The 12,681-nt window shown below is 32.5% G+C and overlaps 1 protein-coding gene and 1 long non-coding RNA gene across 2 annotated transcripts; both read right to left on the bottom strand.

Annotated features, from left to right (window-relative positions):
• Positions 1-61: 61 nt before the first annotated feature.
• LOC108195125 (uncharacterized) lies at positions 62-2,133 on the bottom strand. The gene is made up of 7 exons (XM_017362077.2): positions 1,918-2,133; positions 1,736-1,819; positions 1,460-1,537; positions 1,197-1,331; positions 1,048-1,119; positions 788-961; positions 62-690 (listed from the first exon to the last, which is right to left on the bottom strand). Exons 1-7 carry the CDS (start codon positions 2,063-2,065, stop codon positions 431-433), a joined length of 951 nt encoding a protein of 316 aa, XP_017217566.1. The 5' UTR covers positions 2,066-2,133; the 3' UTR covers positions 62-430.
• Positions 2,134-5,960: 3,827 nt separating this feature from the next.
• On the bottom strand, positions 5,961-6,642 carry LOC108195129 (uncharacterized). The gene is made up of 2 exons (XR_001801444.2): positions 6,390-6,642; positions 5,961-6,301 (listed from the first exon to the last, which is right to left on the bottom strand). It is a non-coding gene; the product is annotated as an uncharacterized LOC108195129 (long non-coding RNA).
• Positions 6,643-12,681: the final 6,039 nt, after the last annotated feature.

The following is a 12,681-nucleotide window of genomic DNA, read 5'->3' as shown; positions in this document are numbered from 1 at the left end:
ATATATAGTTAATGCTACGTATTTGATTAAAATTTTATCTTAATTAATTATGATGTCAACTTTGTGTATGTGCAGGTGTTGTTTAAAATAATATAAATTTGTTATATTTGTGAGATATTATATTCTAATAGCATTAGTTTTGATGAGCGGATATATTGTGTTGTAATGTGTTATTAGTATTTTAGTTTTAATTTATTATAAATAAAATATATTATTTTAATTTGGAATTCACCGAGATCAGTCTTCATAAATAATTAGATAGATATAATCAATGCTATACTAAAATTTAGATAACAAGCATTGATCATAAGAAATACCATTTTTTTAAATTTTCCTTGCGATTTTACTGTCTTTTGAAATTTTTTGCAAAAATACTAATTTCTTAAAAAATATTTGCAAAAATACGGTCTACAACTAGATGCAACTTTTGTTAATGGGCCCCGCAGGAGTTGCATCGGGTTGCAAGTATAGTTGCATGTGGTTGTAACGAGTTGCATATAGTATTTTTACAAATATTTTCAAAAGTATGGTATTTTTGCAAAATATTTAAAAAGATATAATATTTTTGCAAAAACAATTTTAAACGTGCAGATATTTTCAAAAGTATGCTTGTAATGATTGAAGGAAGCTCACCCCCATCGTCAAACAATTCTTCAGCATCTTCAAGTATAGTACCAATCTGTGAGTGATCTGTTTAATGACAATATATTTAAAAGGGGGTGTATTTACATGTATATATAAATAAATAATAGATTATAAACAATCATTACATGAATAATGAAAGTACCTATTGTATCATCTTGGTTAATAACAGTGGGATGAAACAATTGTGTGCTAGTACCATCTACATTGTCACCAGAAATCCTGCTCCGTGATTTCTTCCCTCTGAGCTGCTTTATAGAAACAGATTCTGATCCAATCGGAGGTGTATACTCATCTCTCGTAATGTCTGATTGTGTACCTGTGTGTGGATTATAATATTGTTGTCATAAAAGGGATTAATGTATCCACAATTTACAATATGTTTGAATTCCAACTGAGAAGTACTAGAAAATATTCGTGTCTTTGCGCTGGTTGTTTTAGGAGTGTGTTTGTCAACAGTAATGTCTGATTGGGTACCTGTGTGTAGACATATGTCATAAAGGGAAAAATGTATCCACAATTTAAAATGTTTATTTATTCTAATCGTTTACTACCAGAACTTTGTCTCTTCTTTGTGATGGTGGATTTAGGAGTGTGGAGGAAGGTATTGGATATATGAGACAGTGGCTGCCTCTGTGATGAATGGTTGGTGGTTTCTGCTGTATTTGAAATGTGATTAGCTCCTGGATCTGCTATACACACAGCACAAAAAAAACTTGATAAAAGATCCATGGACTACTACATAAATTGCAATGAGCAAGAGAGATTGAGCATAACACAATTAATATAACATGGGTCTTTAATCTAAATTGATCACCTGGAGTAAGATTTTCCTTGTTTCTCTTTCCCTTGTTTGTGTTTTGACAACCCAATACTCCTTTTTGGGAACTGGTACCTGCAGTGTAGATGGATACTCATAATATTTTCTCAGATGCAACAACACTGCAGTTACCTCACACCAAACATTGTCAACATTATTATGAACAGAAAATAGCTAGATTAAGGAAAACACTAACAACAATTAATAAGAACACAATATAATACAAACTTAACAACTAATAAGAACACAATATAATACAAATGATGTATTAACCTGGGATGACATTTTCAAGATTAGGGGAAACATTTTCTCTGTTGCTTCTGAGAAGAACTGATGATCTTCTTCCAGATTTTGAACCTGCAAACAAAAATGAAATTTATTATAGGGTTGTTTACAATTAATTACTACCCAGTTTTGAACAAACATATATTCACTGCCCTTTTTAAGACACATACCAAACTCCGGCGTGAAACTATTGAAATTATCAATACTCAGATGATCGTAATTGAGTTGCGAAAAAAACATATAGCGCAATAATGAGCAGGAGGAGAAAGCTTTTAAGAAAATACAACACAAAACTTGAGTGTATTTCACCTCTTTCATTTTACAGTACACAGTTTCAAAGCAAATGGCATTCAAACATAATGTTTGAATGGCTTTGAATTAAAGCTGGTGTATGAAGTAAGAGACAAAAAAACTAAAGACCAAGGTGGATTGTTACCTATTTCTGCAAGAACCCAGGGTTCCGAGCCTTAGGACAAATGAGCGACTACCATTTCCGTGAAATTACCCAGATAACGCATGTGAAGATAACGCATGTGAAGAAAGTGAATCAAAGCTGAAATAGGGGAGAAAAGGAGATGGTGATGCGGGCACAACAATCAAAGAAGGAGAGGGACATGCAACAAAAGGAAGGGGATATTCGGTATATTATAATGTATCAGCTTTTAAAAGTAGGAAGATGATAGAATATATTTTTGTATATATTCTATATGATTTTATTCCCATATTTAATTATATTTTGCACTGATTTGGATATTTATTTAATATATTTTCATGTTTTATTGTAGGAAATAAAGAATTCCAAGTTGAGAAGGATTTGGAGATAAAATAGCTATTTTGTAGCTAAATTCTATTAAAATTCGGATTTATTGGGTTCTACCCAATTTCTGCACTGTTTGGGCCATATCTTGAGTTCCGGGTGTCAGAATTGGACGATCTTACAGCCCACGCGAAGCTCTTGAAATTTTCTTTAATTTAAAAGTGGCCCAGCAAGAAAAGTCCAACTGGAAAAGCCCGAAAACTGGACAGAACAGAAAGCTACGAATTTTGAGACTAAATCCTACTTGGTTTTGGAGTTGTATTGATATATTAGTTTTAAATATTAAAAGACAGATATTATTAGAGAGAGGTTTTAGTTTTTATCATTGTACACTATTAGATTATAATTAGGGTTAGTTAGAGAGACTTATGAGGAGGCCATGACTTCCATGGATGTGACAACAATGGAGGTTAAAGGTTTTAATCTATAGTTTTCTTCTTTTCTCTTGTTAGCTTTATTATGTCTTTTGATTGTCTTAGTTGTTTTAATTGTTTAATTAGTATCGAGTAGTGTGTTCTAGGGTTTAAGGGGAAGCCATGTTTGCACTATGATATTGGCAACACACTACTCGATACTAATTAAACAAGTAAAACAATTAGGACAATAAAGAGACATAATAAACTAATAAGAGAAAAGAAGAAAACTATAGATTAAAACCTTTAACCTCCATTGTTGTCACATCCATGGAAGTCATGGCCTCCCCATAAGTCTCTAACCCTAAATCTAATCTAATAGTGTATAATGATAAAAACTAATCCTATATCTCTAATAATATATAGTCTTTTAATATTTAAAACTAATATCCAAAATAAATTCCAAAACCAAGTAGGATTATCTCTCAAAATTCGTAGCTGACTTTGCTGCTCTGTTTTTGGGCCTTTTCAGTTGGACTTTGCTTATTGGACCATCTCTGAATTAAAGAAAATCTCCCAAGCTTCGCGTGGGCTGTAAGATCGTCCAATTCTGACACCCGGAACTCAAGATATGGCCCAAACAGTGTCAGTGCAGAAATTGGGTAGAACCCAATAAATCCGAATTTTAATAGAATTTAGCTACAAAATAGCTATTTTATCTCCAAATCCTTCTCAACTTGGAATTCTTTATTTCCTACAATAAAACATGAAAATATATTAAATAAATATCCAAATCAGTGCAAAATATAATTAAATATGGGAATAAAATCATATAGAATATATACAAAAATATATTCTATCAGAAGACTGCGGAGATTAGAATTGACCTCAGTGGCATTGTGTGTAATTTTATATGAAGTCTTGGAGTAGGCCCCGGATGAAATGGCAAAATAAGCAACAAGATTTATTATATAGTCTATAGTCTATTTCCCCCCATATACAGTTACACTATCTAATATCCATATGAGACTCCTATCATTTATCTAAATTTTTAGAGCGGGTCTCACAATTTAAGGGCTTCCTGTGACAGAAGCTGTTTTGGTGCAAGACACAAACATGTCATTACTAAATGCTGAGGCCTCAGAGTTGATATCGTCATTCATATGGGCCTTGGCGCTCCTACAGGCTACAACAAACTACGCTCTTGAATTTGGATTCCGGCCTGTCACAGGCCCAAATATGCAAATAGAGAAATACATAAAAAATGCTTTCGCTTTTAATATTTAGCCATTGACAAGATGTATGTAGAAAATGTGTCTACTGACACAAAACATTTTTATTTCAGATAATAGATCACAAATAAATTAAAGTTTATTTAAAAATATTATGGACGTTTTGCTTATATATTTTGGTATATTGATGAATTTTGGGTGTATTATAAGATTAGTATATACTACTTAATTAAATAAATATATATTATAATCGAGTATCTTTTATTTATAAACTAAATTTAAAAATGAACGTACTCAAATCAACAATATTCACTATTACGCTTGCGATAGCAAAAATGCCACTTGATGGATGACGTAACTGATTATGTATATTGGGAACACATTCAGTTTGTGATTTGAAATACGACCGGAGGTGCAACTTTAATATTAAAAAATCGTATTCGATTAATTTGGGTACGATAACTTATAATAATAAGATAGCTGGAGAGTTTGGATGTGCGACTGGGAGGGGGTCAAATATTTTGTCTGATTTTAATATTGACTTGGGCACCAGAGTTGTTAGAATAATTTAAATGAGGATGAATAATAGTGCTGCTCAAGTGCTCATACATTTGTATTAAAAAAGTTACTCGTGCGTCATAAAAGTAGTAATATATACGCACGGACATAGATATTTTACCAGATTTTTGACATTTTCATATATTTTACAAGTTATCAAATAAGAGAAATAATTTAAACACAGAGACAGACATGATTTATTATAAATATAGCTTCTGAAAGTCGATTACAATTTTATTAACAGCGGCGTATATGACAATCATGTAAGTGTTGTGAATTGTGATGTTCAGTTATAAACCCGTGTAGTGTATGTAACAAATTTATAAGTAGATTTTTTATTTATAAATTAAAATCTGTGAAGTTAAAAATTTTAAATTTTTAGTGATTTATTTTTATTTTAAATTTTTTATATAACTTCCAATATTATACTTCAAGAAGCTGACAGCACTTCTTTGACAAAAAGCTTACAAGTGGGTTGCCAAACATCCACATTAGCTTTTATTTTACAACTTTTACTTTTTTTCCAAACATTTTAATAACTTATAAGATTTTACTTGATTCTTATTTTGACTTCATTTTTTACTTTAAACAATAATCATTTATTTTAAATTCACACAAACGGTCTCATTTATAATCGAAAAAACCTCACGAACTCATCTTATTCTTAATATTAACATTCGTCAATATCGAAAGATGCTAGTGTTATTATTAAGAGGGTGTTTGTTTCCGGCTTAAAAGCCAGACTCCTGATTTATAAGTTAGAAACACTTAATTATATTGTTTGTGTAAAAAGTCAAGAAGCACTTATAAAAAATTAAGAATGCTAGCTTTTGTTTCAGGACTCTGCTTATTTCTCAAACACTTTAATCACTTATAAGTCTTAACTTGCTTCTAACTTCTACTCTACTTTTTTATTTTAAGTAAGAAACACTTATTTTAAACTCACCCAAACGGCCCCTAAAAATCCTTTGATCTTCATTTGTTACTTATTTAAAATTCCACATAATTCTTTTACTTATTCAAAATAGTTTAATTTTATATCATATCATTATACCAGTCGTCACTTTCAATTAAAAGCCTATATATCTATCCTCAATTATAATGTAACTAGGGAAAATAACGCGCTCCGCGCGAGTGAGAAATTGTAGAATATAATTTCTTTTAAAGACATGCATGATTTATAATTTCTGAGACCTTTTATTTTGCGTTTGTTATTAGAATATAAGAAAAAAAAATTATAAAGAGTGCAAGGGTGAATCAAACATTTAATTATATTTCAATTTAATTATTCTTTTAGTAAAATAGTGCAACATCTTGTATAATTTTAAGAAGGGGGGAAAATATACAAACAAATGTTAGAGAGCACATCCCATAAACCGAAACAAATTAAACACACGGCTACTTCCAAAGAGTAAGTTGATTCTAGGTAAAACCATGAGAATTAAGCAGCTCACGCTCATTGTTATTGCACATAAGTGAATAGACAGCCTGTGTGAACTGTATTCAAGCAAGCACCAGTGTGAGTCTTCCAAAATCTAATGCACCTACTCGGCAGCTGTGGCATCCTCTCAATGTCCTTAGGTGCAGATTGATCCTATATACAATTAAACTATTAGACTATGTAATTCGTTATCATATCACTTCTGAGATTGAACCAAAAATACCAAAAGAAACTAACTAACCTGTTGATTGGCAGACCCAAAGCTGAACCTTAGAGTTGTTCATACCAACAGCAATGTGGCACCCATCTGGAGCCCATTTAACACTTGTCAACGGACCAAGTTCCTTGTCAAGTGTAACTAATTAAGATGTAGCACCATTAGAAGCATCACACAGATATACTGTGTTTCCAAGAGCAATTACGAGATTATTCATTGCAGATTAATCCCCAGATGAGACCTAATACACACCTGCATGCTACTAAACTCATGAATTTATAACGCTTCTTAACTAAGGGCAATGGCTTCGCTTTAAGAGGAGAGCAGAATCAGTTTTCGTGATTTAGTCGATGATTACCCTTAATATCCTTCTAATCATAGTCTAAAGAAGAATCAATCACCGAATCCAATTTTTCGATACCTATACATTAGATTTGCGATAACATTTGGTTTTCCTAAAGCTAGACCTCTTCAAATATTCTTTCACAATGTCACTTTATAAGAGCATCACTGCTCCTAAATGTTTGGGTTTTCTCGTATGTGAACTGTGAAGTAAACCCAAACATGGCCAACGTACACTCGATATACAGAACATATTTAGAACCCTAAGTGTCGGGCCAAAAATATTTGCTATGCTACTCTTAAAACTGCTGCCATTGAAGCTTAAAATACAGTAGACATGAGAATTTAAACACACAACTAAAAAAGAGATGACACAGGTAGACCACTTAAAACCACAACTACACAAACCATTAAGTTACAATCAATAAAACAGAGCCGGCAATCATATAAAAATCCTACACAGAAACAACCTCGATTGCCTCATAAATTTTCATTGAACCACAGTAGAAACAGTCATGCTATCCCCGAAACATACAGACAGTAAAAATATAATCTTTCCACTAACAAAAGCATCATTAGCTTGTAATCATGAAATCAATTCCAATCAGCTTAATTAACAAAACTAATGTACATTCAATCACCAAACTGACAATCACACAGCTCCAAAAAAAACCCAGATTCAAAAAATTCACCACAAATAAACTACTTGGTACTTACCATATCTCTCCCCACAAAAGCAGTAAGACAATTGCTATTTGCTAGAATGAAATTACTTGTGGCAATCTTCCCAATTTTACCGAACATAATTAGATATATTCAAACTGGATTCATATACTGAATTTAAGTTTTAAAATAACACTTAAAGGTATCTAAGCACGTGTACCATGCAACACAGACTAAGCACTAAATTATACAGTCATGAACTAACACCAACATTGTAATAACAAAGTCAATATGTTTTTTCCACCTTTTTTTGATCAAATCCATTAACACCAATATACAAATAGGCACATCAAGATATACATGCACAGAGATATAAAGACATCACTGGCCAAAAAAAAAAAAAACACAACAGAGAGAGAGACATGTACCTCCCTGACATTGCCTCGTCGACCACCAATATGAAGCATAGTCCACCCCCTATCATCCCTATCACCACCTCCACCCCTCGAAGCTCGTCCACTCCCACGTCTCGGAATCAAACCCCTAGAACCACTCAAAACACATAACCAACAGACCCTTACCAAATCTTTTTTCTTATCGAGATAAATCACTACAAGCACTAAAGATGCAACTTTTAAGCTAAATAGCAACAAACAAAATTGCTTTTCAAGTTAAACAGACTTTCTTCAAATGATCCCTTCCTTAACCTAAAAAAATCAACATAAGCAATAAAGATGCAATCTTTAAGCTAGAACATAATCAAGAAAGCACACTGAACAATATAAAGACACAATTTTTATAGCAAAATTAGCGAGAAAATAAGTGGTGACAAGTGGGATTCAAGCCAGGGCCAAGAACACGAAGATCCGTGAGGTGATTTGAGCCGGATGGTGATGAGAATTGTAGGAAAAGAAGAGATATTATCATAATATATACCGGGTTTTCTCCATTCATCAAGAAACTTACACAGCCATCAAAATCAGACAAGTAAAATGGAGAGAGGAGGGGGAGGGAGGGAGAGAGTAATACACTGAATACGGGAGGTTTCTTCACCATGATTCATTCCACCGGCTTGTAAATTCTGCTGGGATAACGCTGACTTATCACCTAAATAAAAGCCTAAGATTCAAATAAAGGAGCAAACAAAATTAGATCGAATTAAAAAATGTAGAGAGCGAGAGAGATGGTATATAGAATTGCACACACTGAGAGCCTGGAAGAGAAGCCACTCGAGATCCGAACAACAAAAGGACACGCGAAATAGAAAACCAAAAGCTCGTATCTGATAATAATTAATAAGCTATAAAAATAGTGAATAAATAAAAAAATCAATAAAAAATCAAAAATATCAGACAATTGCTAGGAAAACAGGAATATTAGAGGAAGGATTTTGGGAGCTGCCACGTCATCCACCCCAAGAACCTCCTTTATATAAATATAATAAAGATATCCGGTCATTAATTTCATAATTAAGAATATGTTGACAGCACCTCGAAGCCCTCCCAACCTAAATTCAGATATGGTGATTAGTTTCGCTAACAATTTGGTTTAAATATTATTTCTTTAACAAGTCGATACATAATTTTGATGAATCGATTCCTTCTTGTAAAATTAATAGACTTGGTGTTTTCAAGAGTACTGGCCTTTAACCCGTGCGAAGCACGGGCGGATATATAGTCGTAATTTATTATTTATATTTTAAAATTTAACATCATTTTATTAATATTTTAGTATTAATGGATTGAGTTTTAATTAAATTATATTATTCAACTGACTATATTTTCATATCAGGATATTAGTACATTTTATCCAAATTTAGTACACGTAGATTTAAAAATAAAAAAATCAGAAAATTCAAATCTTTTCCAAACATAACCGATCGTGTAATACTTTTGAAAGATTCAGTAATCTAACCAATCGAATTTCAACATAATTTTGTAATCTTGGTTTTTTTGACAACAATAACTTTTAAGATTAGAGTTAGAAATGGTTATGTAATGGTTCGTGTTTATCTTAAAATATAATACGTTAAAGTTAAAAAGAGTTATATGAAGGTTGTTAAAAAAAAAATTCAAAATTGTATATTTATAATTTTATTTATAACATCATTATAATTTTTTTAATGAAATATTATATGATAATGTATTTTTATCAGTGTTTTTAGTATTTGAAACTATTTAATTATTATATGATAATGTATTGTTATGAGTGTTTTTAGTATTTGAAACTGTTTAACAATATAATACTAATAGACTCCACATTTACAGAGTTATATACAGTACCAAACTAAAAAATATAACTAAAACCTTGGACTACAAATTATACCCATGTTGGCTTATTATAGTATAGTACTTTTGAAAGATTCAGTAATCTAATCAATCGAATTTCAACATAATTTTGTAATCTTGGTTTTTTTGACAACAATAACTTTTAAGATTAGAGTTAGAAATGGTTATGTAATGATTCCTGTTTATCTTGAAATATAATACGTTAAAGTTAAAAAGAGTTATATGAAGGTTGTTAAAAAAATATTCAAAATTGTATATTTATAATTTTATTTATAACATCATTATAATTTTTTTGATGAAATATTATATAATGTATTTTTATCAGTGTTTTCAGTATTTGAAACTGTTTAATTATTATATGATAATGGATTGTTATGAGTGTTTTTAGACTCCACATTTGTAGAGTTATAGTACCAAAAGGACAGTACCAAACCAAAAAATATAACTAAAACCTTGGACTACAAATTATACTCATGTTGGCTTATTATAGTATAGTATAGATTATTATTATTAAAATGGAGTAGATAGGACTGAAAAAATTTCGTATTTTTTAAAAATAACAATGTCAGATTCTCGATCAACCAATCAAGCAAACCGATGTGTGTGTCTATATATATATATTGTTTTAAGTATAAAATAGACTAATGTCACATGTAGAAAATCATTTATAATATTTTATATAAATAACCTACTAATAATTAAAAGGATATATGTCATTCAGTGTTATTCACATGAGAGCTCCATCCTAACTAAAACACGATGGAAAATGTTAATCTCAGAAGATTTTCTCAAAATTTCTTCCAATCTAACTGGAAATGTATTATAGATCTATCTCATATTAATAATAATAGGGGTTATTAATAGTGGGACTTCTATATACACATCAATCATCCAATTAAATTTAATCACATGCTTGTCACGTCATTTGAGAAAAAAAATTTAATACAGCGTTATTTTGAAAAAAATTTGAAAACAAATATTGAGATACATAATAGGGTACTGTTCCCTGACAACTGTGTGTTAGGAAACATTTAATCAACACACTGCTTCCCAGCCAAAAATTTAATCGATCTGCTGTTCTTTTACGCGGATTGACTGAGCTGGGCTTGCTTCCGCGTTTATTTTACACGGTACGGGTCTCTAGATGCGCCGAAAAGAAACGCGGATGGACGGATATTATCACTCAGCACAATCAATTTAAATTAAGAAAACAGTTTTCTATATATTCAACCATTGATTTATCATCTTTTCACTGTTTTGAGCGACCCCAAATTTAAGGGATTGAAACTTTGATTACAAACCTATACATGAAGTCTTTGTTATCACCAAGTGCTTTTCTTGAGTAATACACATGCCTTGAGATGAAGTGGTTGTGTTGGTTATGGTTGATTTGGTTGTTGTTTTGGTTATGAGATCCAGAAAAACCAGCTTCCATGTCAATAAGAAAAGCAAGACTATCGTCTTCTTCAATGAAACAAAGCCTTCTTGGGGTTACAGTTGAGTCCATTCTGAGAGAGAGACCGGAAGAGAGACGTCTGTGAGGATGAGGTGAAGGAGAGTCTGAGGAGTAGGGTTCATTTGTACGTCCGTGTTTCTTTTCAGCGGATCCAGAGACCCGTACCGCGTAAAATAACCGCGGAAAGCAAGTATAGTCCAGTCATTCCACGTAAAAAAATCGCGGATTATTTAATTTTTTTTTTGTGTTGGTTGAATGTTCCTGACACACAGTTGTCAGAGAACAGGACCCTACATAATATTATCCAAATATGATATATTTTATTTGGTGAAATTTTATAACCATTTATATACATGAATGAAGTGTTTTCGAAAAAAATATGTCGCGAAGAGGTGCTCCACGCACGCCAAAGCCAAGCGGCCAACTATACACAAAAATTTGTCCTTCCTTGATCCGACTTTTCTCCAAAAGCCTCTTCAATTAAAGTGCCAAACCGCTTATTTTGACTTCTTCCCCCACAATCATACAGTCGACATATTTTCATTTCATCCCTATATATTCACGCTCCCCCCAATCTGAACACAACACAAACAACCAAAATGGAGCGCTTCTCATCAACCTCCGTGCGAGATAGCTTGCGGGGATCAAAACGAAGCGGCTACAACGGCAACTACTACGACACCTCCGGCTCAACCAGCGGCGGTTCAACACCCACGCGAAAGCACATCAAGAGCGTCCGATTCGGAGACGCCAACAAGAATCACGAAGGCTCCAAGGGTGATCAAACGTCGTCGTTTAAGCTGTGGAGGAAAATGAAGGATGGGTACTATAACATGATGATTAGTCTGGGTGGGAATGGAGCTACGGCTTTCGGCGACAAGAGAACGCCGAAAGCACATGCCGCGTCGGAGTTTGATAAACGGCTTGTTCAGGAGATTTACAAGTCCATGTCTACAACTTCGTGAAGATTTATGTGATTTTTATATATTTACGATTGGATAACTCAAGAGGTTGGGTTTATCCTATGTTGACCTCTATTCTGGCTTATCTCGAAAATATCTTAGAATAGATGATCAAATTATAAGGTTATGGGTCATATTAGTAAAAAAAAACATATTCGGGATTGAAAATTATGTATTGATATTAACAAGATATGTAATCGGAATCGTCTGTTTTCTATAGAATTGTATAAATGCAGATGCAGAACAGTCGTTTCTGGATGAAAGCTACTGTGTAGTTGAATAATTGCATGATGTAGGCCATGTGTTTTGTTAAACTGAGCATCTGAGAATAATGCGAAAGTCTCGGCAATAATGCTACTGTGCCGTATTGCAATAACTTGTTTAAGTACCAGATATTTTTCTATGTTTCAGACCTCTTGTTATCACTATGTCGGTTAGATTATTGCTGTATAGATAACTTTTCTAGAGAGTTTATGAATCCGAGCTGGTTAGTTTAACCCCGTGTCTTGGAGTGATAAAAAGAAGATCTTGTCATCTCTACTACGATTTATGATTTCTAGCGGACCTTTCTGTAGGATTCGGAAATTCTGGCTATCAGAGGGAAA

This window comes from Daucus carota, chromosome 7 (genome assembly GCF_001625215.2).
Source record: "Daucus carota subsp. sativus chromosome 7, DH1 v3.0, whole genome shotgun sequence".
Taxonomy (NCBI): Eukaryota; Viridiplantae; Streptophyta; class Magnoliopsida; order Apiales; family Apiaceae; genus Daucus; species Daucus carota.
The sequence above is the reverse complement of the archived record's forward strand: the minus strand, read 5'-3'. Positions and strand labels throughout refer to the sequence as shown.

Excerpts from the sequence above, each read along its gene's own strand:
- LOC108195125 (XM_017362077.2), bottom strand. The coding sequence starts at position 2,065 with ATGAAAGAGGTGAAATACACTCAAGTTTTGTGTTGTATTTTCTTAAAA. Across the intron at positions 1,538-1,735 it reads TCTTGAAAATGTCATCCCAG|GTACCAGTTCCCAAAAAGGA; the intron begins GTTAATACATCA and ends TCTACACTGCAG. Across the intron at positions 962-1,047 it reads AAAGACACGAATATTTTCTA|GTACACAATCAGACATTACG; the intron begins GTACTTCTCAGT and ends ATCCACACACAG.